The following is a 27,245-nucleotide window of genomic DNA, read 5'->3' as shown; positions in this document are numbered from 1 at the left end:
ATGCGTATTCTATGTATGTAGACTTTCTCTATTGTGTTATTGACTGTATGTTTGTTTATTCCATGTGTAACTCTGTGTTGTTGTTTGTGTCACACTGCTTTGCTTTATCTTGGCCAGGTCGCAGTTGTAAATGAGAACTTGTTCTCAACTGGCCTACTTGGTTAAATAAATATATATATATATATATATATATATATATATATATATATATATATATATATATATATATATGTGTATATATATATATAAATATATGTGTATATATATATAAATAATGTACAGTCGTGGCCAAATGTTTTGAGAATGACACAAATATTAATTATCACAAAGTTTTCTGCTTTGGTGTCTTTAGATATTTTTGTCAGATGTTACTATGGAATACTGAAGACTAATTACAAGCATTTCAAAAGTGTCAAAGGCTTTTATTGACAATTACATGAAGTTGATGCAAAGAGTTAATATTTGCAGTGTTGACCCTTCTTTTTCAAGACCTCTGCAATCCGCCCTGGCATGCTGTCAATTAACTTCTGGGCCACATCCTGACTTATGGCAGCCAATTCTTGCATAATCAATGCTTGGAGATTGTCAGAATTTGTGGGTTGTTTGTCTTACTGGCAGCAATATCCTTGCCTGTGAAGCCCTTTTTGTGCAAAGCAATGATGACGGCACGTGTTTCCTTGCAGGTAACCATGATTGACAGAGGAAGAACAATGATTCCAAGCACCACCCTCCTTTTGAAGCTTGCAGTCTGTTATTCGAACTCAATCAGCATGACAGATTGATCTCCAGCCTTGTCCTCGTCAACACTCACACCTGTGTTAACAAGAGAATCACTGACATGATGTCAGCTGGTCCTTTTGTGGCAGGGCTGAAATGCAGTGAAAATGTTTTTTTGGAGATTCAGTTCATTTGCATGGCAAAGAGAGACTTTGCAATTAATTGCAATTCATCTGATCACTCTTCATAACATTCTGGAGTATATGCAAATTGCCATCATACAAACTGAGGCAGCAGACTTTGTGAAAATTGATAGTGTCATTCTCAAAACTTTTGGCCACGACTGTATATACATAGGCCACCACCTGTGCTAATTAGCTATTTTTATATACAGGGCCTTCGGAAAGTTTTTAGAAATGTTACACCTGAAATGTATTCCAGGTGACTACCTCATGAAGCTGGTTGAGAGAATGCCAAGAATGTGCAAAGCTGTCATCAAGGCAAAGGGTGGCTACTTTGAAGAATCTCAAATATAAAAAATACTTTGATTTGTTTAACACTTTGTTGGTTACTACATGATTCCATGTGTTATTTCATTGTTTTGATGTCTTCACTATTATACAATGTAGAAAATAGTAAAAATAAAGAAAAATCCCGTGAATGAGTAGGTGTGTGCAAACTTTTGACCGGTAGTGTATATAAGTGTAACGGGAAGAGTGGCTTGAGTGTAGTTTAGAAGGATGGAGGCTCCATAGCTGTATGGATCTGTAACTGCTACAGTGTAGTTTAGTAGGATAGAGGCTCCGTAGCTGTATGGATCTGTAACTGCTACAGTGTAGTTTAGTAGGATGGAGACTCCATAGCTGTATGGATCTGTATCTACTACAGTGTAATTGAGTAGGATGGAGGCTCCATAGCTGTATGGATCTGTAACTGCTACAGTGTAATTTAGTAGGATGAAGGCTCCATAGCTGTATGGATCTGTAACTGCTACAGAAAGTGTAGATTTTCTATTTGAAGGATTCTTTCTCGCTGATTTAAGATAAGGGATATATGATTCGAAATACTTATTGCAAGCGATTAACATTTCTTAACGTATAATACAGCACGTGATTGTAGTTCATATGATGCAGTCGTGGGCGAAGGTAACTGTTGAGAACTGTAGGGAGAAGACAGAATACTGCCAAGAGTTATCAAGAGCTAACATTAGCCTAGTTCAACAACTGCATAGTTTGTGCGCCTGTGTTTACGACAACACTCACTGGTGTTAATCGTTTATTCAGTCTGCTTCTCCATTATTTAGTCACTGTAATATCCTCCTCTTCCCCTTTTATGGCAATGTTCAGCCCCAGAGCTTCTTTCTCCGCCCAGCATACCTCCTCTTCTTTAGCAGAGGAGGGTAATTTAGTAAACTCATGGCCGGGTTTGTTAGCTAGCTAGTTAGCATTAGCCTTTTGCAGTATCAATTGAACAAATGTGATCATTTAGATACGTAAACAGAATTATGTACAACACACTGACATGAATATACATATTAGTGGTCTAACTAGCCTCACTGTTTCGCTAGCAAAACCACCGAGAAGGTTGAATCAGTAGCCGTTGTTGCTGTTGAAAAAGCTGCCCGTCCCGTCCACTAGATTATACGTCACGTTTAAATTGACTGGTCGATAGTTAAACAGAATTACATTCAACACACTGAGATTAATATACATATTAATTCGCTTCAATGAGTCGGTTTTCTGTTCGCTAGCAAACCACCGAAGTGGTTGAATCAGTAGCCTTTTGAAGAAACCTCCCGTTCAGTCCACTAGATTAAACGTCACGCAAGAAGCATCGTCTGAAAGACTCACAAATCTCCATTACTTTGTTTAATCTGGCAAACAATCAGTGGTGTAAAGTACTTAAGTAAAAATACTTTAAAGTACTACTTAAGTAGTTTTTTTTTGGTATGTGTGCTTTACTTTACTATTTCTGTTTTTGACAACTTTTATTTTTACTTCACTACATTCCTAAAGAAAATAAATGTATACAGTTTCCCTGACACCCAAAAGTACTTGTTACATTTTGAATGCTTAGCAGGACAGGAAAATGGTCCAAATCACACACTTATCAAGAGAACATCCCTGCTACCTGATCTGGCGGATTCACTAAACACAAATGCTTTGTTTGTAAATGATATCTGAGTGTTGGAGCGTGCACCTAGCTATCAGTAAATGTAAAAAACAAGAAGATGGGGCCGTCTGGCTTGCTTAATATAAGGAATTTAAAATTATTCATACTTTTACTTTTGATACTTAAGTACATTTAAAACCAAATACTTTTAGACTTTTACTCAAGTAGTATTTTACTGGGTGAATTTCACTTTTACTTGAGTCATTTTCTTTTAAGGTATATTTACTTTTACTCAAGTATGACAATTGGATACTTTTTCCACTACTGCAAACAATGTCATAAGAAGTCATTTAAAAACAACCAGTTTTCTCTTACTTCTTACAGCCAATAGTTTCCTCCAAGGCTGACCTGCCCATTAGGCAGATTGAGAAGGGCATCATTTTCCGAGCTAAATTTACCAAGACGCACCGCCAACAACACATAACACAGCACATAATTCTGCCAAAAACAAGGAAAACTTCTCTCATCCAGTGGCATATGGGCTATTTAGATGAGCCGCCACATGAAGCAGTGCCCACTTTGCCAAACGTGGACAGATAGGGCTTTACAAATGCCCCTTTGCCCTTCCAGTCTCCTAATTGCCTTTTTGGTTGGTGATATAATTTGCATAAAAACATTTGGCGTTGTTGTACTAAGCCCACTGCTTGCAAGTTGTTGTTAAATTAGTGATTTGCATTTTCCTTCTACTTCCTGGAGAGGAAACAGAGAGGAAATGCCTCTGACTCTGAGATTGTCTACCACTGTGTAGTTGTTAGCGATGATTCTGATTGTCTACCACTATGTAGCTGTTAGCGATGATTCTGATTGTCTACCACTGTATAGCTGTTAGCGATGATTCTGATTGTCTACCACTATGTAGCTGTTAGCGATGCTTCTGATTGTCTACCAATATGTAGCTGTTAGCGATGCTGCTGATTGTCTATCACTGTGTAGCTGTTAGCGATGATGCTGATTGTCTACCACTATGTAGCTGTTAGCGATGATTTTGATTGTCTACCACTATGTAACTGTTAGCGATGCTGCTGATTGTCTACCACTGTGTAGCTGTTAGCGATGATGCTGCTTGTCTACCACTATGTGTAGCTGTTAGCGATGCTGCTAATGACAACCATCATCTGGTTGATGGAAAGCTTTCCCCAAAACCTTCTGAATTAAATGTTAACTGCAAAGTAGTCTATTCCTACTTGTCAGAATGATATCATGATTATTTGCATCAATCCAGTTGTGATTTGTTCAGCAAACTCTGCAATCACAGAGACACCACTAACCAAACAAGGCTCTTGCTGGTGACACTTAAATGAAAGGCTATCTACACCCAAAAATGAAAATGTCTTATATTTTTTCTCCTGATGTGGTTTAAGCATTATATGTGGTTTAAGCATTATTATTTAAGCATTATATACTCTTTTTTTAATTTTTTATTAAGCACCCACACCAGTAGAAACTCATATTGTTTTTCTGTTAAACACCCACACCAGTAAAAATCGATTTTTTTCAAGCTTATAGAATAGATGATGACCAGAGCTTACCCATGATGTTGCACAATGATGTAAGTCAATAAGTCATAATTTTAATCAAAGTGTTATACATTTGGGTTTAAACTGATAAAACCAAACTGCTCGATTTGTGTAAATTCGTGCCAATGTAATTTGTTTCCTTATGAAAGTAAGTGTAAAATATTTTTTGCCTACGTCTTGTTTCAGGCCTGGGTTTTATTTGAATGGTACTACCCAACAGCATGGCATTGTTCATTAATTAGAAACACCTGCAAAGCTCACAAGTAGCGACTGAGTATACAAGATATATAATATAATCTCCTGGTCTCGTAGATTAGACGTAACATATTAAATGTAAATCCGGGACACCCAAATTAGTATGATATGTTACGTTTAGTATGGTTACATAAGACAGATGGTTAAGGCTAAAAACGAAAGTGGTTGGTCAGGGTGGATAGGTGGGCGTACAAGACGTAGGTCTAGCAACACAAAGGTTGTGCGTTCTAATCTCATCATGGACAACTTTAGCATTTTAGCAACTTTGCAACTACTTACTACATTTTAGCTACTTTGTAACTACTTAGCATGATAGCTAACCCTTCCTCTAACCCTTTAACCTAACTTTTAACCAACCTTAACCCTAACCCCTAGCCTAACTAATGTTTAGCCACCTAGCTAGCATTAGAGTTATCCACGTTGCTAACATTAACTTAACCCTTTTAGCTAATCCATCTCCTAGCCTTAACCCTTTAGCCCGTAGCTAACGTTAGCCAGTTAGTAGCTACCTAACTAGAATCCATTACATGTCATACATTTTGCAAAATTTGGAACATATAGTAAGTTTTGCGAAATTCGTAACATATTGTAATTCGTAACATATCATACGAAATGGATGATGGATATCCAGAAATGAATACATACCATACGAAACGTGACATATCATAATAAATGGAGTGTCTCGGATTTACGTATAAAATAATACGAAATGCTCTGAGACCAGGTTGATAACAGATCATCTTTGGCTCGAGCAAAGATAGTTCACTCAGGCCATTTACCGTTGAAAAAAATGTGTCCCCATGAGTGACAGAACACTGAGCCAATAACGGCGCAACTAGAGAACATTACCAACCCCTAGGCTCCGTATTTTCCACTGGCTGCTCCACCACCACAGAAAGATCTGAGCTTGGCTGAAGCACCTGTATTTTGGAGCTGCCTTTCTCAAGAAGGCAAAAAAGGACACCATGTTTGGGTGTGGCTTTATTAACTCAATGATTTATTTATTTGACATTGTTTGCAAACTGATATGTGACACGTATTAATGCCCAAAAAACGAAATCAAAAACGTTTCAAAACAGTGCTCTGCCCCACCTGCCCTGAATGACTCCCTATGAACAACCTACTACACTATTACCCCATGAGAATACCCTACTACACTATTACCCCATGAGAATACCCTACTACACTATTACCCCATGAGAATACCCTACTACACTATTACCCCATGAGAATACCCTACTACACTATTACCCCATGAGAATACTACCCTACTACACTATTACCCCTGTGAATACCCTACTACACTATTACCCCATGAGAATACCCTACTACATTATTACCCACTGTGAATACCCTACTACACTATTAACCCTGTGAATACCCTACTACACTATTGCCCACTGTGAATACCCTACTACACTATTACCCCATGAGAATACCCTACTACACTATTACCCCTGTGAATACCCTACTAGACTATTCCCCCTGTGAATACCCTACTACACTATTACCCCCTGTGAATACACTGCTACACCATTGTATCTTCTATTGTTGACCAATGTTTGTCGTTTAAGTAAGCATGTTTAAGAAATGTATTGCTCCAAAATGAACACTGTTTCATTATTTAACAGTAGGCTAAATTCAATGAAGAGTAATTGAAAGCCACATTCACAGTGCTTTTAGTGTAGAGCAAATGTAAACCTGCACTGTAACTATGTGTGTAATGCATAACTATGTGTGTACAGGTGTTTTTGGAGTTCCCTCTGGCAAGAATGTAGTATTTTTCTAGATTTGAAAATGATATCCCAGAAACCCCAGCTCTCATTGGCGTTCGCCGCTGGGATCAACTTCTGCTCTGGGACTTTGTGCCTGTGGTAACTAGTGACAGCCCAACAGAGTCGGGAAATTTGAGAACGTGGATGCAATACATTTTCGGACAAGATTGAAGATAACTCGATTCCATTTTAGCAACAGTCTTCAGAACACTCTTAAAGGCTGTTTCTCGGCTGTTATCTTAAGAACAACCCATAGTCGTGTGTTTTTCACGATAACACACAGGTTTTCATTCCTTATTGCTTAAATTAAATATTTATACATCACACTAGCACCATTGTCTGACTGGAAAAAAATCTATATATTTTATTACAATACATTAGGTTGATTTCTTTCATTAAATAATAATATACTGAGACATACAGAATCTACTGACTGCAAAATAAAAGTAAATTTTATTGCCATACTTTCAGTTTATTTTAACATTTCTTTCATTAAATAATATTATATTGAGACATACAAAGAGAAGCATGTGTTAATTGATTAGTTCAGCTCATTTTTAATGATTGTGAATTTAAAACCTAATTTATATCTACTATACATGTCACATCCTGACCAGCAGAGGGAGCAATTGGATTAGTTTTGGTTGTGTTGGTGATTAGGACTCCCAATTGAAGGCAGGTGTGTTGAGTTGCCTTTGATTGGGAGTCCTATATAGGAGTGTGTGTTTTTCTTTGGGGTTGTGGGTAATTGTTTCTGTTCAGTGTGATATGCTGTCAGTACTGTTTAGCTGTTGGTATTTTCTTGTTTTTGTAGTGTTCCAGTGATCGTTTTGAATTAAAATTATGAACACTAACTCTGCTGCACCTTGGTCCACTTCTCTCCATGACGACAGCTGTGACAATACATCTGCATTCAAGGCAAATTCACATTAATTACCAGGGCTTTGGATACTAATCTGAAGATTTGGATTGAACTTTCATTTTTATGCTGCTGACATAAATATATGTGAGGACAAAGACTCATATTGAGACTTCAATAACCAAACTGACAGACTGTCTAGCTGAGGACACTGAGACTTCAATAACCAAACTGACAGACTGTCTAGATGAGGACACTGAGACTTCAAGAACCAAACTGACAGACTGTCTAGCTGAGGACACTGAGACTTCAATAACCAAACTGACAGACTGTCTAGATGAGGACACTGAGACTTCAAGAACCAAACTGACAGACTGTCTAGATGAGGTCACTGAGAACCAAACTGACAGACTGTCTAGATGAGGTCACTGAGAACCAATCTGACAGACTGTCTAGATGAGGACACTGAGAACCAAACTGACCGACTGTCTAGATGAGAACACTGAGAACCAAACTGACAAACTGTCTAGATGAGGTCACTGAGAACCAAACTGACAAACTGTCTAGATGAGGTCACTGAGAACCAAACTGACAGACTGTCTAGATGAGAACACTGAGAACCAAACTGACAAACTGTTTAGATGCAATCAAAAGATGGATGCAGTTAAACTTCATTGCAGCAAAACAGACCTTCTGCTTATTGGCTCTAAAAGTGCACAGAACAAGATGAGCACTTTCTCAGTTGAAGCAACATCAATAATGTGTAATTTTTCCACCTGCGTAACATCGTTCCAATCAGGTCATTCTTGACTACTGCTGACAGGAATCCCAGTAAGGCTTCTTCCCAGACCACAAACGAGAAGAAAAAAAACATCACCCCTGTTTTATTCAACCTCTATTGGCTTCATGTTTAGGATCAAATGTCAGATTGTGCTGCTCACCTTTTAAAGGTTCTCCAGAGTTAATGCACCTTCATACATATGCTATAACTTCTAGAGAACTACTCCCCAGCACCACACTACCATCATCAGACTAACAGCCTACACTATTCAGAAAAAACTGTTGCATTAATCAAGTCCTTTTTATAATCAGCACCTGTTTTTCTGACATAGTGCAATAATACTGATGGGAACATTCATGAGGTAGTGAATGTTTTAATAATACTGATGGGAACATTCATGAGGTAGTGAATGTTTTAATAATACTGATGGGAACATTCATGAGGTAGTGAATGTTTTAATAATACTGATGGGATCATTCATGAGGTAGTGAATGTTTTAATAATACTGATGGGAACATTCATGAGGTAGTGAATGTTTTAATAATACCGATGGGAACATTCATGAGGTATTGAATGTTTTTAATGTCCAATGTCATCATCAGAACAACATTATCACATTTTCATATTCCTTGATGACTAGTACACAAATTAAGTCAATGAAACACAACAACAACTCAATTCAAGAGGTTTCAAGGTTAGAATAAAGAAATCTGAATTATATTAATCTACATTTTGAAATATCCAAATCATCAAATTAACATCCACATTTGTATCCATTCAATCAATGTTTATAATCAAAACCAACTACACATTTCATTTGATTAAATCAGATTTGCGATATGACCATGAATACAGTAATACTGCCCTTTTCACATGACTGTATCCTTGGGGATAAATACAGTAATACTGCCCCTATCACATGACCATGTCTGGAGATTAAAAACAAAAAACAAATGTAGGCCAAATTGTGAGTATGATTTTATATATACAATTAGATTTCATGTCACAACCAAAAACAAAAATTCTTCATCAAAAACATAAGTCAGAACTCTTTTCTCTCATGTGATTTCAGGTCCTTTGAAAATGTATTTGGGCAATGAGAGCAGTGGTATGTCTTCTCCTCCTGTGTATGTACTTTCTCATGCTCTTTCAAGCCCTTTAAATGAACAAAACCATTTTCACACTAGGAAAAGAGGTGAGGCTATCCTACTTTATGTGTCACCTTATGCATTCTCAGGTTCCCTAACCAGGTAAACCGCTTTCCACACTGACGGCATTGGAATGGCTTCTCTCCTGTGTGTGTCATCTCATGCGTTTTCAAGTTCCCTAAACGGGTATAACTCTTTCCACACTGCAGGCATTGGAATGGTTTCTCTCTCGTGTGTATTCTCTTATGCACTTTCAGATGCGATGACTGGATAAATCCCTTTCCACACTGAGAGCATTGGAAAGACTTCCCTACAGAGTGTGTTCTCTCGTGCTTTTTCATGTCCCCTAATGACACATACTTATTTTTTTCACTCTGGGAGAAGTTACATGGCTTTTCTCCTGTGTGTGTATACATCTTATGTGATTTAAGGGACCCCAACCTTCTAAAACTCTTTCCACACTGGGAGCAGTGGTAAGGCTTCACTCCTGTGTGTGTTCTCTCATGCTCGTTCAATTGCCCTGACCAGCTAAAACTACTTTTACAATGGGAACAGTGATACGGCTTTTCCCTGTGTGTATTCTTTCATGTGATTTCAAGTCCCCTGATCGTGAAAATGTCTTTCCACACTGAGATTTCTGGTTTTTCTCCTGTGTGTATTCTATTATGTATTTTTAGGTTCCCTAACTTTGCAAAACTCTTTTCACACTGTGAGCAGTGGTAAGGCTTCACTCCTGTGTGTATTCGCTCATGCATTTTTTGGTTCCCTAACCGGGTAAAACTCTTTCCGCATTGAGAGCAGTGATAAGGCTTTTCCCCTGTGTGTATTCTTTCATGTGATTTCAGGTCCCCTGATCGGGAAAATGTCCTTCCACACTGAGAGCATTGGAATGTTTTTTCTCCTGTGTGTATTCTCTTATGCTCCTTCAGATGTGATGACTTGAAAAATCTCTTTCCACACTGGGAGCACTGGTGAGGCTTCACTCCTGTGTGTATTCTCTCATGTTCTTTCAGTTGCCCAGACCAGCTAAAACTCTTTCCACACTGAGAGCAGTTGTAAGACTTCTTCTCTGCATGTGTTCTCTTGTGGTTTTTAAGGCTCCCTAAATGGGTAAAACTCTTTCCACACTGTGAACAGTGGTGTCGTCTCGCTGGTTCAGACGTCTCCGGTTCCTCTGAGTCGGGTCTCTCTTCTGCCAAAGACAAACAGAGTGGTTAAAACAGGGAGACCTGAATGAAATCTCCACGTACATTTTAGTCATTTAGCAGACGCTCTAATCCAGAGAGACTTACAGTCAAGTGCTCTTTGCATGTGATGCATGTGCTCTATTGTTTACATGACCCATGTATTTTACACTGTGTGGCTTTAAGGGAATAGTATGGTCACTATCCAGAGCAACTTGTTAGTGCATCCATCTTAAGGTAGCTAGGTGAGACAACCACAACAGTGATAGTAAATACAGTTTCCCTCAGTTAGTGCATCCATCTTAAGGTAGCTAGGTGAGACAACCACAACAGTGATAGTAACCACATGTTCCCTCAGTTAAATGTGATAATTTATAATGACCTGGCCTGTGTCCCATAATATAACCAGGCTAATAATGACTAGCCATCTGTTAAATTAGCATTCCCCTGTGTTCTTACATTGATTTAGATTGATTTACTGTAACAGCAAAGAAAAGAGATACCACAACAACAAAGCAAAAACGTGGGGTCTGATTTCCCCAATTTTTTTTTTCTTCTGGTTTTCGGCCTCTCAAAATCACACTGAAATAGAAAAACAATATTGAATGTTCTAAATCCACAACTTTAACCACATCAAAATACATTTATTTTGTGGGAAAAAATCTGCAATATATTTATTTTTGTTGTGTTGTTACCCTTTAATTCTAGTGCCACCAGCCAGGCATTATTTTCAGGTTCTCTCTCTCAAAATCACACTTTTCAATAGAAAAACATAATTGAATGTTCTAATTCCACAACAATGTTGAAACCACATCAGGGGAAATCTGAATGTTTGTGTGTAGTTACCCTTTAATTCTAGTGCCACCAGCCAGGCATTCTTGTTTGTCTAGGAGTATTTCTGTAGCGCAGTTGTGATGGGAGTTTTCAAAACAAATTGCCAATGGATTGATGCAAATAATCACGATTCTGCCAGGTAGGCATAGAATACTTTGTAGTTACCTAGTCATTCCGTCTACCTGAATACATTAGCATCGCTAACGGCTACACGGAGTGGTAGACATATAGGACCAACGTGCACCGCACACACAGGGTTCAACATTCAGGTACATTTACCAGTGGCACACCGGGCCAGCGCCAACTGAAATTTACTGGTCCAGATTTGACAGGAAAGTGAGTGATGCATAAAATAATCTGCTATAATATCAATAGCAGATTATTTTATCTTTCATTTGCGGGCTGAGTAAGTAGACTATACAGGGTTCACGTGGCGGCAGGTAGCCTAGTGGTTAGAGCGTTGGACTTGTAACCAAAAGGTTGAAAGATCAAATCCCTGAGCTGACAAGGCAAAAATCTGTTGTTCTGCCCCTGAACAAGGCAGCTAATTGAACAAGGCCGTCATTGAAAATAAGAATTTGTTCTTAACTGACTTGCCTAGTTAAATAAAGGTAAAATAAATAAATAAATATAGATATCGGCAAGTCAAATTCAAAGACTTTTTCCAAGCACTTCATTGAAAATTACAAGGACCTATATTTTAAGTTTAATTGTTGTAACAGCATATAGGATAAAAACTCCCCCCAAAACGCATGCTAAAAACATATGCATTAGCCTACCACTTTAACAATAATGTTTATTTTATTTTTATTTGCCTACCCAATGGCATTATGCATTGACGTTCACATAATTAACATTCTAAAATATGTCAAAATAATGTGGGCAATGCCTGACTAAATAAACAGCATGCTCCCCACAAACACACTAATGAGGTCTGTCCATGTGGTAGTAGTCAGTCTGTCCATGTGATAGTAGTCAGTCTGTCCATGTGGTACTAGTCAGTCTGTCCATGTGGTACTAGTCAGTCTGTCCATGTGGTAGTAGTCAGTCTGTCCATGTGGTAGTAGTCAGTCTGTCCATGTGGTACTAGTCAGTCTGTCCATGTGGTAGTAGTCAGTCTGTCCATGTGGTACTAGTCAGTCTGTCCATGTGGTACTAGTCAGTCTGTCCATGTGGTACTAGTCAGTCTGTCCATGTGGTACTAGTCAGTCTGTCCATGTGGTACTAGTCAGTCTGTCCATGTGGTAGTAGTCAGTCTGTCCATGAGGTAATAGTCAGTCTGTCCATGTGGTACTAGTCAGTCTGTCCATGTGGTACTAGTCAGTCTGTCCATGTGATACTAGTCAGTCTGTCCATGTGATACTAGTCAGTCTGTCCATGTGGTAGTAGTCAGTCTGTCCATGAGGTAGTAGTCAGTCTGTCCATGAGGTAGTAGTCAGTCTGTCCATGTGGTAGTAGTCAGTCTGTCCATGTGGTAGTAGTCAGTCTGTCCATGTGGTAGTAGTCAGTCTGTCCATGTGGTAGTAGTCAGTCTGTCCATGTGGTAGTAGTCAGTCTGTCCATGAGGTAATAGTCAGTCTGTCCATGAGGTAGTAGTCAGTCTGTCCATGTGGTAGTAGTCAGTCTGTCCATGTGGTAGTAGTCAGTCTGTCCATGTGGTACTAGTCAGTCTGTCCATGTGGTAGTAGTCAGTCTGTCCATGAGGTAGTAGTCAGTCTGTCCATGAGGTAGTAGTCAGTCTGTCCATGTGGTAGTAGTCAGTCTGTCCATGTGGTAGTAGTCAGTCTGTCCATGTGGTAGTAGTCAGTCTGTCCATGTGGTAGTAGTCAGTCTGTCCATGAGGTAATAGTCAGTCTGTCCATGAGGTAGTAGTCAGTCTGTCCATGTGGTAGTAGTCAGTCTGTCCATGTGGTAGTAGTCAGTCTGTCCATGTGGTACTAGTCAGTCTGTCCATGTGGTAGTAGTCAGTCCGTCCATGTGATAGTAGTCAGTCTGTCCATGTGATAGTAGTTTGTCTGACACAAACACACTAATGAAGTCTGTCCATTTGGTAGTAGTCAGTGATGTCCATTTGGTAGTAGTCAGTCTGTCCATGTGGTAGTAGTCAGTTTGTCCATGTGTTAGTAGTCAGTCTGACACAAACACACTAACGAAGTCTGTCCATGTGATAGTAGTCAGTCTCGCCATTTGAGATGTTGAAGACTTTTTGAGGAGTTAGTCAATCAATTTCAAGATACATTAAACCAGAAGAAAATATACATTTTATTTGGGACTTACTGAGTCTATGGGATGTTGAGTATTTAAACTGAACAAAGCACTACATGAAGAGATATGGGAGGCATTTGATCCATTACTACCGTGCTGTTTGTGGCCCCCATTCTTTGTAGATTTAACGATTCCTACAGTACAGACCAACATATCCAAGTGTTGAACTTCAGTAGAATGCACCTTAAAAACCACACTGATTGAACAACAGCAGAGGTTGTGCCTCTGTGTTTAAGACAATACTCACTGGTGTTAATCAGATCTCCATTCTCCTCCTCCAATGTGACTGTAATCTCCCCCTCCTCCTTCAATCCAAACACTTCCTCTTCTTCTTTCACTCTGAAAGCTTCTTCCTCTTCTTTCACTCTGAAAGCTTCTTCCTCTTCTTTCACTCTGAAAGCTTGTTCCTCTTTTTTCACTGTAACTTCTTTCTCTTCCTCTTTCACTGTGACCTCTTCCATGAGAGTTTCTTTCTCCGTCCAGCAGACGTCCTCTTCTTTAGCAGGGGGGGTGTAGCTTAGTGAGTTCATGGTCGGGATGTTAGCTAGCTAGCTAGCATTAGTGCTGAGCTAATTTAGCAAGCCAGCTAGCTGACTACTAACAACGTAAAATGAAATTAAATGCGGCAACTAGCTATACAACATAAGTTTGCTTAAAACACAGAAAGTGTATAAAGAGCTTTAATGTTTTGGCTATGTTGGCTAGCAAGCTACCGAAGAGGCTCGACTAGCTGTGTTGTTGAAGAAGCGTCCCGTCCACTAGATTATACGTCACACCAGCAGCTTCGCCTGCAAGTCGCATATCGCCATCTATTGACTGGAGTGGGTAACGCAATTGAGCGAAAAGTTTATTTTATTGCCATTTACGATCTTGAATACACGAATAAGGTACATGTATTTCACAACATAGCTTGTTTATGGACAGACTGAATGAATTACAATGTTGTACAGCAAGCTTGGGCCCAGCTAGTCAAGCAGTATGTTAAGTGAGGGAGTATCATAGTATTGAAGTACAGTTTTGCTGCCTCTGTAGTCAAACAATTCTGTATGTATAGAACATTATAGGAGATGCAAACATGAGTCACTGAGCCACTTTGTAACATGGACAATTCCCGCTGTGAGTTCTTGTGCAGCTTGTTTGCGCTTTGCATGCACATATCACTGTATAATCTGCATAGATGTGTACTTTAGACCCAGTACAGACAGAAGGCACATCATTAATGCATCATACATCACTGTATCATTTGCAGACATTTGTACTTCAGACCCAGTACAGGCAGAAGGCAGATAATTACTGTAGAGGCTGAACAGGAGGGGCCCCAGTAAACAGCTAGGCCTGTTTCCACACGTGCCGCCCAAACTGCTGGCTTCCCCAATAGCAGAGGTCTATACACTTGTGGTTTCAAACAATCCACTGCTATTTAAGTATTTAGAATAATTTGATTTAGGAGTAATTACATAATTTTGGCCAAATGTCAATTTATTTTAGGGGAAGCCAATAAGGGCACAGGGCGAGACCCAGATGCAGACCCGGGAGGCAGATGGTTTGAGTCTCTGATATTATAATCCAAGGGGCAAGCAAGAGAATGGTCATGGACAGACAAAGGAACATAAAGGTCAGAGTCCAGGAGGTACAGAGTGGCAGGCAGGCTCGAGGTCAGGCATAATGGTCAGGCAGGCAGGTTCAGAGTCAAGACAGGCAAGGGTCAAAACCAGGCGGACTTGCAAAACAGCGATGAGGAAAAAGCAGGCGCACGGAAAAACCACGCTGGTTGACAAGACCAGATGAACTGGCAGACAGACAGAAAACACAGGTATAAATACCCAGGACTAAATGGGGAAAACAGGTGACACCTGGAGGTGGGTGGAGACAATCACAAAGACAGGTGAAACAGATCAGGGCGTGACAAAGCCAGCATCTGAACTGTGCACCGCCAACTTTCCTCTCTAATTCACAAGAGGCTGAAACCAGAGATATGTATATAATGATGAGATGCTCATGTCTCCGCCCCTAACAATGTGAGGCGTTGTCCCCTAAAGCGTGTATGCAGACGACAAGCTTAGTAATGCATATTATGCCCATAGAAACGCATTGGGATTATTCAGGACAGGTTTTGGCAAGTGGACCCTCTTGTTTTTGCCTCTTCCTTTCTGCTGAAACAAGCAAGCAAAACAGCATTGCACAGAGGAGGTGTCATAATACCCATAATACCTAGCGGTCAAACAGGGAAATGGTTCCAATTGTTTTTCCACCATTCATTTTTCCCCATATGGGATTTTAGAAACACTTCAAATAAGGGCTACGTTTCATGTAGGCTTATCCTGTCGTGACGTTTTGATAACCATATAAATCTCTCTTGGAAAAGGTGACTTGTCAATATATATTCTGCGTGCGCAGGATTCTGTACTTTACGCACGGTCTCTGCTGTAGTAGTTGGGCTGATCAGAGAACAGGTTTAATGAAGTCAGATTGAGGTAAATAAAATAGGTGTTGCAAAGGGGAGAATTTAAGATACTCTTTGAAGAGATAGGTGGGTTTCAGATGTTTTCGGGAAGACGGGCAGGGACTCTGCTATCCTAGCTCCAAAGGGAAGATGGGCAGGGACTCTGCTATCCTAGCTCCAGAGGGAAGATGGGCAGGGACTCTGCTGTCCTAGCTCCAAAGGGAAGATGGGCAGGGACTCTGCTGTCCTAGCTCCAGGGGGAAGATGGGCAGGGACTCTGCTGTCCTAGCTCCAGGGGGAAGATGGGCAGGGACTCTGCTGTCCTAGCTCCAGGGGGAAGATGGGCAGGGACTCTGCTATCCTAGCTCCAGGGGGAAGATGGGCAGGGACTCTGCTGTCCTAGCTCCAAAGGGAAGATGGGCAGGGACTCTGCTGTCCTAGCTCCATGGGGAAGATGGGCAGGGACTCTGCTGTCCTAGCTCCAGGGGGAAGATGGGCAGGGACTCTGCTGTCCTAACTCCAGGGGGAAGATGGGCAGGGACTCTGCTGTCCTAGCTCCAGGGGGAAGATGGGCAGGGACTCTGCTGTCCTAGCTCCAGGGGGAAGATGGGCAGGGACTCTGCTGTCCTAACTCCAGGGGGAAGATGGGCAGGGACTCTGCTGTCCTAGCTCCAGAGGGAAGATGGGCAGGGACTCTGCTGTCCTAGCTCCAGGGGGAAGATGGGCAGGGACTCTGCTATCCTAGCTCCAGAGAGAAGATGGACAGGGACTCTGCTGTCCTAGCTCCAGGGGGAAGATGGACAGGGACTCTGCTATCCTAGCTCCAAAGGGAAGATGGGCAGGGACTCTGCTATCCTAGCTCCAGAGGGAAGATGGGCAGGGACTCTGCTGTCCTAGCTCCAGGGGGAAGATGGGCAGGGACTCTGCTATCCTAGCTCCAGAGGGAAGATGGGCAGGGACTCTGCTGTCCTAGCTCCAGAGGGAAGGAACTGCTATTGACTGGGCTCAGTGGGAGCTGCCCTCCCATAAGGGTGGGCTGGCCAAGAGACCAGAGGTGGAAAAACTGAATACTCGGGTTGGGGTGTGCTCAAACTAAAAAAAGGGCATCCCTCAACAACAAAAATAAAAATGCAACACAATAAAAAAAGCAACACAATCTGATGACAATATATTTTGAACTGGAATAAATGCTGCACTTAGTAACAATGACCAACACAATTGCAGTCAAAATAGAAGATTGTCTGTGTCCTACCAGGACTATATCCAACCCTACTCCATGTGTTGCCACTATCATGTATCCTACCATGACTATATCCAACCCAGCTCCATGTGTTGCCACTATCATGTATCCTACCATGACTATGTCCAACCCAACTCCATGTGTTGCCACTATCATGTATCCTACCATGACTATATCAAACCCAACTCCATGTGTTGCCACTATCATGGATCCTACTTGGCTGAAGCTTTGATCCAGTGGAAGTTTAGCCATAATCAAGAAACTCAGAAGTGATTCCATACTATGAAACTAGTCCAGCAGTGCATGTACACTAGATGGCGGTAAATTGCCTCGTGTCGTTTAGGCCGCACATTGTGACTCGCTTGTGGATGTATTTCAAGGCCTACCTCCAAACTCAGTGCCTCTTTGCTTGACATCATAGGAAAATCAAAAGAAATCAGCCAAGACCTTTGAAAAAAAATTGTAGACCTCCACAAGTCTGGTTCATCCTTGGGAGCAATTTCCAAACGCCTGAAGGTACCACGTTCGTCTGTACAAACAATAGTACGCAAGTATAAACACCATGGGACCACGCAGCCGTCATACCGCTCAGGAAGGAGACGCGTTCTGTCTCCTAGAGATGAACGTACTTTGGTGCGAAAAGTGCAAATCAATCCCAGAACAACAGCAAAGGACCTTGTGAGTATGCTGGAGGAAACTTTGATTTGTATCTTATAGAGCGTGGCTTTAAGGGAATAGTATGGTCACGTCTAGATAAAAACGACTGTGAAAGATTTACAAAATTAACAGAGAAAATGTGTATTAACACACTACCTATTCATATAAGTATTTATTCATCATCTACATATTCATATTAAGCTTGTACGTCTGTGTACAGGAAAGTATTAAATCAGATCAAATTTTTACTTTATTTATCACATGCGCCCGAATACAACAAGTGTAGACCTTACCGTGAAATGCTTACTTACAAGCTCCCAACCAACAGTGCAGGTCAAGAAGAGTTAAGAAAACAAATCTACCAAACAGACTAAAGCAAAAAATAATAAATAGAAATAACACAATAAGAATAACAATAACGAGGTTATATACAGGTGGTACTGGTACCGAGTCAGTGTGCGGGGGTACAGGGTAGTTGAGGTAATTTGTACATGTAGGAAGGGGTGAAGGGATTACGCATAGATAATAAACATTGAGTAGCAGCAGTGTACAAAAGTCAATGTAAATAGTAAATAGTCCGGTGGCGATTGTATTAATTGCTCAGCAGTCTTATGGCTTGGGGGTAGAAGCTGTTGGGGAATCTTTTGGTCCAAGACTTGGCGCTCCGGTACCGCTTGCTGTGCGGTAGCAGAGAAAACTGTCTCTAACTTGGGTGACTGGAGTCTGACAATTTTATGGGCTTTCCTCTGACACCTGGATGGCAGGAAGCTTAGCCCCAGTGATGTACTGGGCTGTTTGCACTACCCTCTGTAGCGCCTTACGGTCAGATGCCAAGCTGTTGCCATGCCAGGCGGTGATGCAACCGGTCAGGATGCTCTTGATGGTGCAGCTGTAGAAGCTTTTGAGGATCTGGGGACCCATGCCAAATCTTTTCAGTCTCCTGAGGGGAAAAAGGTTTTGTCGTGCCCTTTTCAAGACTGTCTTGGTATGTTTGGACCATGATAGTTCGTTGGTGATGTGGACACCAAGGAACTTGAAACTCTCGACCCGCTCTACTACAGCCCCGTCGATGTTAAAATGGGGGCCTGTTCGGACCAGCCTTTTCCTGTAGTCCACGATCAGCTCCTTTGTCTTGCTCACATTGAGGGAGAGGTTGTTGTCCTGGCACCACACTGCCAGTTCTCTGACCTCCTCCCTGTAGGCCATCTCATCATTGTCGGTGATCAGGCCTACCCCTGTTGTGTCGTCAGCAAATGTATTATTTGTAAGACGAAAGAGAAAAAATATTTACTAATTGTTAAATTATTATGACGTTCTTTCCAATACTGCGTTACCCACTCCAGTCAACAGATGGCGATGTGCGTCTTTCAGGTGATGCTTCTTGCGTGACGTATAATGGACTGGACGGGACGCTTCTTCAGGAACAACAACGCGGCTACTCTTACAACCACCTCGGTAGCTTGCTAGCCAACATAAAACTGAAAGATTGAGGTTTTAGACGATGTTAATTAGCTGATCTCAGTGTTTAAAACGCATTTCTGTTGACGTATCAACTGGTGAACTTGAACCTAATTTGTTTGTTCAATTTGCAAACTTGTTAAAGATTGATGCTGAGCCTAGGTTAGTCGCTAATGCTAACTAGCTAGCATCACTGACCATGAGTTCACTGACCATGAGTTCACTAAACTACTCCTACCCTGCTAAAGAAGATGAGGTTTGATGTTTGGAGAAAGAAGCTCTGGCGCTGAACATGGAAGAAGAAGAGGAGGATATTACAGTGAAAGAAGAGAAAGAACCTTTCAGAATGAAAAAGGAGGAAGAGGAGGTTGTTATAGGGAAAGAAGAGAAAGCATCCTCTTCCTCTCTAAACGGTTCTTTCTCAATAAAGGTGAAGAAGGAAGACGTTTTGGGAGTGAAAGAGGAGGAGACAGAATATCAGATTACCACCAGTGAGTCTGTCTTAAACAGGGGCACAAACAATGCAGTTGTTGAACTAATGTGTGGTTTTAAAGGGGCATTCTACTGAAGTTATACACTTGAATATGTTGTTCAGTACTGTAGGAATTGTTAAAGGTTCAATCTGCCATTGGTACATATATTTTGGGGTCTTTTAAATTAGATTTATTGAATTCTCCATGTGGTCTACATTAAAGTGCCTCATCTAATACAACAGGCTTTTAAAATTGACTAGTGGAGCATAATTTCTACTTAAAATATCAAAGGGATACAAAATGCACCCATTTCATGGAACAACCCTTTAACATTTGCATTTTAGGCCCTGTTTAGAGATCTTAATGCCTCTTGTAAGACCCTATGATTTTAATAGACAGTCGTAAGTTTACCATCTGTTTGATGTTCTCATTCACACAGGAGAGAGACATGACTATCGTGGATCCTCTGGGGAGCCTCAACAACATCCTGATGCTGACGAGGCAGAGAAGAGTCTCTCCAGATCAGAACACCAGATGGTACAGCTTGGTCTGGTCTAGCCTACAGCTTGCTCTATCGGGATCTGGGCTGGGTTTCTGTAAAGCACTTCATGACAACAGCGACTTCAGCATCCATAATGGTATGTCTCTATGTCCCCTCTTTATGGTTACCAGGACAACGCTAGCTCTTCCACCCTCCCGGAGTCTCCATGTCGTGCCTCTCCCGGTAGCACCTTACTGCTGGGTATGAAAAGGTTGTCTGTGCTGCTGGTGGACTGCAGGAAAACAACGGGGCTGAGTGGAACTGTGAGAGGAGGAGAAGAGAAGAAAGGATCAGATTTGACTCATCAAAGTAAGTGCTGTAGTTTAGTTTGAACAAATAAAATAGATCTGTCCACTAGTATCTGTTACCAGTAGGGCTGTCCCTGACTAATACAAATACAGCTTTGCACACTCTTGGCATTCTCTCAACCAGCTTCACCTGGAATGCTTTTCCAACAGTCTTGAAGGAGGTCCCACATATGCTGAGCACTTGTTGGCTGCTTTTCCTTCACTCTGCAGTCCAACTCATCCCAAACCATCTCAATTAGGTTGAGGGTTGGGTGATTGTGGAGGCCAGGTCATATGATGCAGCACTCCATAACTCTCCTTCTTGGTCAAATAGCCCTTACACAGCCTGGAGGTGTGTTTGGTCATTGTCCTCCATTGAAAAACAGATGACAGTCCCACTAAGCGCAAACCAGATGGGATAGCATATCGCTGCAGAATGCTGTGGTAGCCATGCTGGTTAAGTGTGCCTTGAATTCTAAATAAATCACAGACATTGTCACCAGCAAAGCACCCGCACACCATCACACCTCCTCCATGCTTAACGGTGGGAACCACTCTACTCTGCGTCTCACAAAGACACGACGGTTGGAACCAAACATCTCAAATTTGGACTCATCAGACCAAAGGACAAATGTCCGCCGGTCTAATGTCCATTGCTCGTGTTTCTTGCCCCAAGCAAGTCTCTTATTTTTAGTAGTGTTTTTTTGCAGCACCATGAAGGCCTGATTCACGATGTCTCCTCTGAGCAGTTGATGTTGAGATGTGTCTGTTACTTGAACTCTGAAGAATTCATTTGGGCTGCAATCGGAAGTGCACTTAACTCTTATGAACTTATCCTCTGCAGCAGAGGTAATTCTGGGTCTTCCTTTCCTGTGGCGGTCCTCGTCAAAGCCAGTTTCATCATAGCGCTTGAAGTTTTGTGTGACTGCACTTGAAGAAACTTTGAAAGTTCTTGAAAGTTTCAATATTGACTGATTTTCATATCTTAAAGTAATGATGGACTGTTTTTTCTCTTTACTTATTTGAGCTGTTCTTGCCATAATATGGGCTTGGTCTTTTACCAAATAGGGCTATCTTCTGTATACCTTGTCACAACACAACTTATTGGCTTAAACGCATAAATAAGATAAGAAATTCCACAAATTAACTTTTTTAACAAGGCACACCTGTTACGGACATATTCAATCTCTCCCCATCCCAGTCTGCTGTCCCCACATGCTTCAAGATGTCCACCATTGTTCCCGTACCCAAGAAAGCAAAGGTAACTGAACTAAATGACTATCTTTCATCATGAAGTGCTTTGAGAGACTAGTCAAGGATTGTATCACCTCTTCCCGACACCCTAGACCCACTTCAATTTGCTTACCATCCCAATAGATCCACATACGATGCCATCTCACTGCACACTGTCCTATCCCATCTGGACAAGAGGAATACCTATGTAAGAATGCTGTTTTTTGACTATAGCTCAGCATTCACCACCATAGTACCCTCAACTCATCATTAAGCTCAAGGTCCTGGGTTTGAACCCCGTCTTGTGCAGCTGGGTCCTGGACTTCCTGACGGGTCTTCCCCAGGTGGTGAAGGTAGGAAACTACACCACTTCGCTGATCCTCAACACTGGGGCCCATCAGAGCTGCGTACTCAGTCCCCTCCTGTACTCACTGTTCACTCATGACTGCACGGCCAGGCATGAATTCAACACCATCATCAGTTTGCCGATGACACAACAGTGGTAGGCCTGATCACCGACAACGATGAGACAGCCTATAGGGAGGTGGTCAGAGACCTGGCCGTGTGGTGCCAGAACAACAACCTCTCCCTCAACGTGATTAAAACAAAGGAGATGATTGTGGACTACAAGAAAAAGATGACGAGCACGCCCCCATTCTCATCGACGGGGCTATAGTGGAGCAGGTTGAGAGCTTCAAGTTCCTAGGTTTCCACATCACCAACAAACATGGTCCAAGCACACCAAGACAGTTGTGTAGAGGGCACAACAAAAACCTATTCCCCCACAGGAGGCTGAAAAGATTTGGCATGGGTCCCCAGATCATCAAAAAGTTATACAGCTGCACCATTGAGAGCATCCTGCAACAATTTCAATTAACTGATTTTCAGTTCATATAAGGAAATCAGTCAATGTAAATAAATTCATTAGGCCCTAATCTATGGACTTCACATTACTGGGCAGGGGCACAGCCATCTACCTGCTGGGGAGCTAGTCCCACCCACTGGGGAGCCAGGCACAGCCAATGAAGTTGTCCGGATGGCTGGTCTAAGACAATGTGGAGGTCCTGGTTGGCATGGTTATACGTAGTCTGCAGTTGTGAGGCCGGTTGGATGTACTGCCAAATTCTCTAAAAACAACGTTTGAGGTGGCTTATGGTAGAAAAATTAAGATTCAATTCTCTGGTAACAGCTCCAGTGGACATTCCTGCATGCCAATTGCACACTCCCTCAAAATTTGAGACATCTGTGGCATTATGTTGTGTGACAAAACTGCACATTTTAGAGTGGCCGTTTATTGTCCCCAGCGTGGACCTGTGTAATGATCATGCTGTTTAATTAACTTCATGATATGCCACACCTGTCAGGTGGATGGATTATCTTGGCAAAAGGATGTTAACAAATTTGTGCACAAAATTTGAGAGAAATAAGCGTTTGTGCATATGGAAAAAGTCAAATTATGTATCTTACAACTATGAAGGTTAAATATTTAGAACCACCTGCTCGATGGGAATCCATCAATGTCTGTGTTTTGAGGGTCCTAGAACGGTCTAGTTGTTTGTGTTCTGACTTCTAAAACAGAATTAATAAATAAGTAAGTAAACATATCAGTAATTACCAGGAAGCTCTACAACCTAATTTGTTTTAAATTATTAAATGTTTGAAAACTGGTCTCAGTTTGAGGGCTCTGATTTGGATTAAACCTCATAGCAAGGCAGTTTTATCATGGAGAGATTTCATTCTGGTCTCTCTTTAAATAAACACTGTCTTTGGCAGGAGAAAAACCTAATTCGGAGGAACCAGAGACATCCAAACCAGCAAGACGGCACCTCTGCTCCCAGATTGGAAAGCATTTTACCAAGTTAGGAAGCCTGAAAAGACATAGGAGGACGCACACTGGAGAGAAGCCACACCATTGCGCCCAGTGTGGACATAATTTTAACCAGTTAAGAAGCCTGAAAGCTCATGAGCGAATACACACAGGGGAGAAGCCTTACAAATGCTCAGACTGTGGAAAGACATATTACTCATCATGGTCACTTAAAGTCCATGTGAGAACCCACACAGGGGAGAAGCCTTACCACTGCTCCCAGTGTGCAAAGAGTTTTAGCCAGTTAGGATACCTGAAAGCTCATGAGCGAATACACACAGGGGAGAAGCCTTACCACTGTTCCCAATGCGGAAGTAGTTTTAGCCAGTTAGGGAACCTGAAAGTTCATGAGTGAATACACACAGGGGAGAAGCTTTACCACTGCTCTCAGTGTGGAAAGAGTTTTAGCCAGTCAGGAAGCCTGAAAACTCATCAGCGAATACACACAGGGGAGAAACCTTACCACTGCTCCCAGTGTGCAAAGACTTTTATCCATTTAGGACATCTGAAAGAACACATGAGACTGCACACAGGGGTGAAGCCTTACCAATGCTCAGACTGTGGGAAGACCTATTACTCATCACAGTCACTTAAAGTTCATGTGAGAACCCACACAGGGGAGAAGCCTTACCACTGCTCCCAGTGTGCAAAGAGCTTTAGCCAGTTAGGACACCTGAAAGCCCATGAGCGAATACACACAGGGGAGAAGTCTGCTCCCACTGTGCAAAGAATTTTACCAAATTATGAAGCCTGAAAAAACACATGAGACTGCACACAGGGGAGAAGTCTTACAAATGGTCAGACTGTGGGAAGACATATTACTCATCACGGTCACTTAATCATCATGTGAGAATCCACACAGCAGAGAATAATGACTTCTAGTGTGTATATTGATATTTCACATCACATTGACTTAATTACTTCTCCTAGTGTGTAAATTGATATTTTACATCAAATTGACTTAAAATTCATCAGAGAACATACACAGTGCTCCCATTGTCTTATTGTTGACTGAGAATGTGTTTACTTGTTTATACCATATGAAATTAAATGGTACAAAGTATACTCAAACATATATTTGTATGTTTTTATTATAAAACATGAAGTGAATATGAAGTATGTCAGTTTGAATATAAAGTAGATCAGATGCCATGTGTTTAAATGGTCCTTTTTTAAACTCTGACTGTGGGTGTGTTTATATGGTTGTCATTCCTCCAGCACTACAGATAATTAAGTGATATTTGGATGTGATGCATTTGTTCCATTGTTTACATTTGCATTGTTGGCCCACTGATGATTTAATGACATGAAAATATTCAGACTGTAATGGAAAATGTTAATCGTATGTGTCCACATAACTGATTATGTGACTAACCTTGTGAAACTGTCCAATTATAATCTCCTGTTCTTGGGAGTATCATCCTGTGTTGCAAACCAATTTACACCTGTGTCCTTGTATGAATAAAGTCCCTCCCAGGAACAGGAAACTATAAAGATATGTGCTCATCACCCAATGCTTCAGGAATTCAGACTGTTGACACTGCGCTGTGTAACTCTGTTATTCTCTCTGAGCTCAGAAATAAAGAATCTTGGTTTTACTTGGACTCCAGCAGATCCTTATTTTATAATATCCATCACAACTCTCCCACGGATTGCTGTTTATCATTGTCTCAGTGAAGAGTTCCTCGTTCCACTTTCCTGGGGGAATTTTGGATCAATATCCACCTTAGTAGCTACATTTCCGTGCAACTTGCGACAGATTTTCCTGTGAATATTCTAAAATATGCATTAAACAATATACGCGTTTTCCCACCAGAAATGTTTCCATCAAACAGACTTATTGCGGATAAAATGCTTTGCATGATAACGTAGTGCACAAAAAAATACTTTTGTTTTTAAATTCCCATGAACTGAATGAAAAATACAAGTTAAATGGGTTTCCATCACATTTTCAACTCTACTGATGGTTTTGAAAAGCTGTTGCGTTTTATATAAAATGTGAACATGGCACGTGTACTGTAGCCAACAGCTCACAGAAACAGTGCTGGTAGGCTACCTACATGATGAGATTATTATGGATAAGATAAATATTTTATTTGTCAAATGGCAGCCAAGCATCGATCATCATGTCACCGGACTAACACCATCAAAATGTATTGGAAAGGAGCATCAAGCTCTTCACGTGCACTTTCACCCCCCTGTGAAGTTCATAACTTATTTCATCTGTAGCCTAATAAACTACATGGGTTTCCAAGTCGTAGTGGGAGAACCACACAACATATCATCATGTGAATCCAAGTTAACTAAGATGTGATGTTATTATATAAATATTTGCTCATAAAGGAGTTTCCACCGCTATTTCTCACTAAAACGTTTTTACTGACACAAAAAGACCCCACTATGTCAAACGAACTAACAAATCGTCTGTCGGCATTTATAAATGTGTTCAGGCATATCCTGTTTCCATCAGGCTGGTCATTACTTTTGAAATGGTTGGATCAATATCCACCTTCATGATATGGATGAAGCCTGGTTTGGAATGTCTGAGTAGTTCTATCTGATGTCATAATACACACCTCTGATAATCAAGTGATATTTGGAATGTCTGAGTAGTTCTATCTGATGTCATAATACACTCCTCTGATAATCAAGTGATATTTGGAATGTCTGAGTAGTTCTATATGATGTCATAATACACCCCTCTGATAGTGATACATTTGCTCCATTGTTTTCATTTCAGTTGGTTTCCCACTCTGATGATTTATATCTGACAGAGGGGCTTTAAAGGAATAGTATGGTGACATCTTAGTGGGGCTTGAAATAAATAGGATTATTAATTATAAACTCCTACAGCAACAATACACTGCAGCTTTGACGTCAAGAAGAGAAGGTGCTACTCTATATGTAAGGCTGTCCAATTTGAATGTTCAATACACACAGTAGGTTGATCAGTTGTCTGTTAACTAGCTGCTACGTCTTTAGCAACACAGCTCGCTAACACAGTTAACACAGCTCGCTAACACAGCTCGCTCTCGCTAACACAGCTCGCTATCAACAAAGTCAAAATGCCCTCCAGGCCAGGTGGTGACAGCAGTACACTACAACCACTATTTACCAGAACTTCCTGAGGGAAAATAATTAGGCTGGATTTTAGAGACAGCAGCATACCACCCTGCATCCCACTGCTGGCTTCTCCAGCTAAGCAGGGTTGGTCCTGGTTGATCCCTGGATGGGAGACCAGATTCTGCTGGAAGTGGTGTTAGAGGGCCAGTAGGAGGTACCCTTTCCTCTAGTCTAAAAACAATATCCCGGGCAGTGATTGGTTGACATTGCCCTGTGTAGTTTGCTGTCTTTTGGATTGGATGTTAAACGAGTGTCCTCTCTGTGGTCACTAAAGATCCAATTGCACTTATCATAAGGGTTGGGGTGTTAACCCCAACTCCCACTGTAGCTCAGTTGGTAGAGCATGGCGCTTGCAACGCCAGGGTTGTGGGTTCGATTCCCACGGGGGGCCAGTATTTCAGAAATATTTAATAAAA

The 27,245-nt window shown here is 41.3% G+C and overlaps 3 protein-coding genes across 3 annotated transcripts in view; 2 read left to right on the top strand and 1 right to left on the bottom strand.

Annotated features, from left to right (window-relative positions):
- Positions 1–27,245, top strand: part of LOC115178195 (zinc finger protein 658B-like) — a 1,063,446-nt gene that overhangs the window by 539,577 nt on the left and 496,624 nt on the right. The gene's annotated exons all lie outside the window — the stretch shown is intronic.
- LOC115178229 (zinc finger protein 239-like) lies at positions 8,639–14,261 on the bottom strand. Its single transcript, XM_029739327.1, has 2 exons — positions 13,755–14,261; positions 8,639–10,416 (listed from the first exon to the last, which is right to left on the bottom strand). Exons 1-2 carry the CDS (start codon positions 14,035–14,037, stop codon positions 9,809–9,811), a joined length of 891 nt encoding a protein of 296 aa, XP_029595187.1. The 5' UTR covers positions 14,038–14,261; the 3' UTR covers positions 8,639–9,808.
- On the top strand, positions 20,286–25,304 carry LOC115178236 (gastrula zinc finger protein XlCGF49.1-like). Its single transcript, XM_029739337.1, has 3 exons — positions 20,286–20,315; positions 20,451–20,628; positions 23,613–25,304. The coding sequence occupies exons 1-3, from the start codon at positions 20,313–20,315 to the stop codon at positions 24,059–24,061; spliced, it is 630 nt and encodes a 209-aa protein (XP_029595197.1). The 5' UTR covers positions 20,286–20,312; the 3' UTR covers positions 24,062–25,304.

The sequence above is a fragment of the Salmo trutta genome, chromosome 38, assembly GCF_901001165.1.
Source record: "Salmo trutta chromosome 38, fSalTru1.1, whole genome shotgun sequence".
NCBI classification, from domain to species: Eukaryota; Metazoa; Chordata; class Actinopteri; order Salmoniformes; family Salmonidae; genus Salmo; species Salmo trutta.
The sequence above is the reverse complement of the archived record's forward strand: the minus strand, read 5'-3'. Positions and strand labels throughout refer to the sequence as shown.

What these genes read in the sequence shown, in the direction of transcription:
- LOC115178229 (XM_029739327.1), bottom strand. Translation starts at nt 14,037, where the DNA reads ATGAACTCACTAAGCTACACCCCCCCTGCTAAAGAAGAGGACGTCTGC. An exon ending in TGGAGATCTGATTAACACCA is followed by an intron (nt 10,417 to 13,754) that starts GTGAGTATTGTC and finishes TGTCTTTGGCAG; the next exon opens with AAGAGAGACCCGACTCAGAG.
- LOC115178236 (XM_029739337.1), top strand. An exon ending in ATCAGATTTGACTCATCAAA is followed by an intron (nt 20,629 to 23,612) that starts GTAAGTGCTGTA and finishes TGTCTTTGGCAG; the next exon opens with GAGAAAAACCTAATTCGGAG.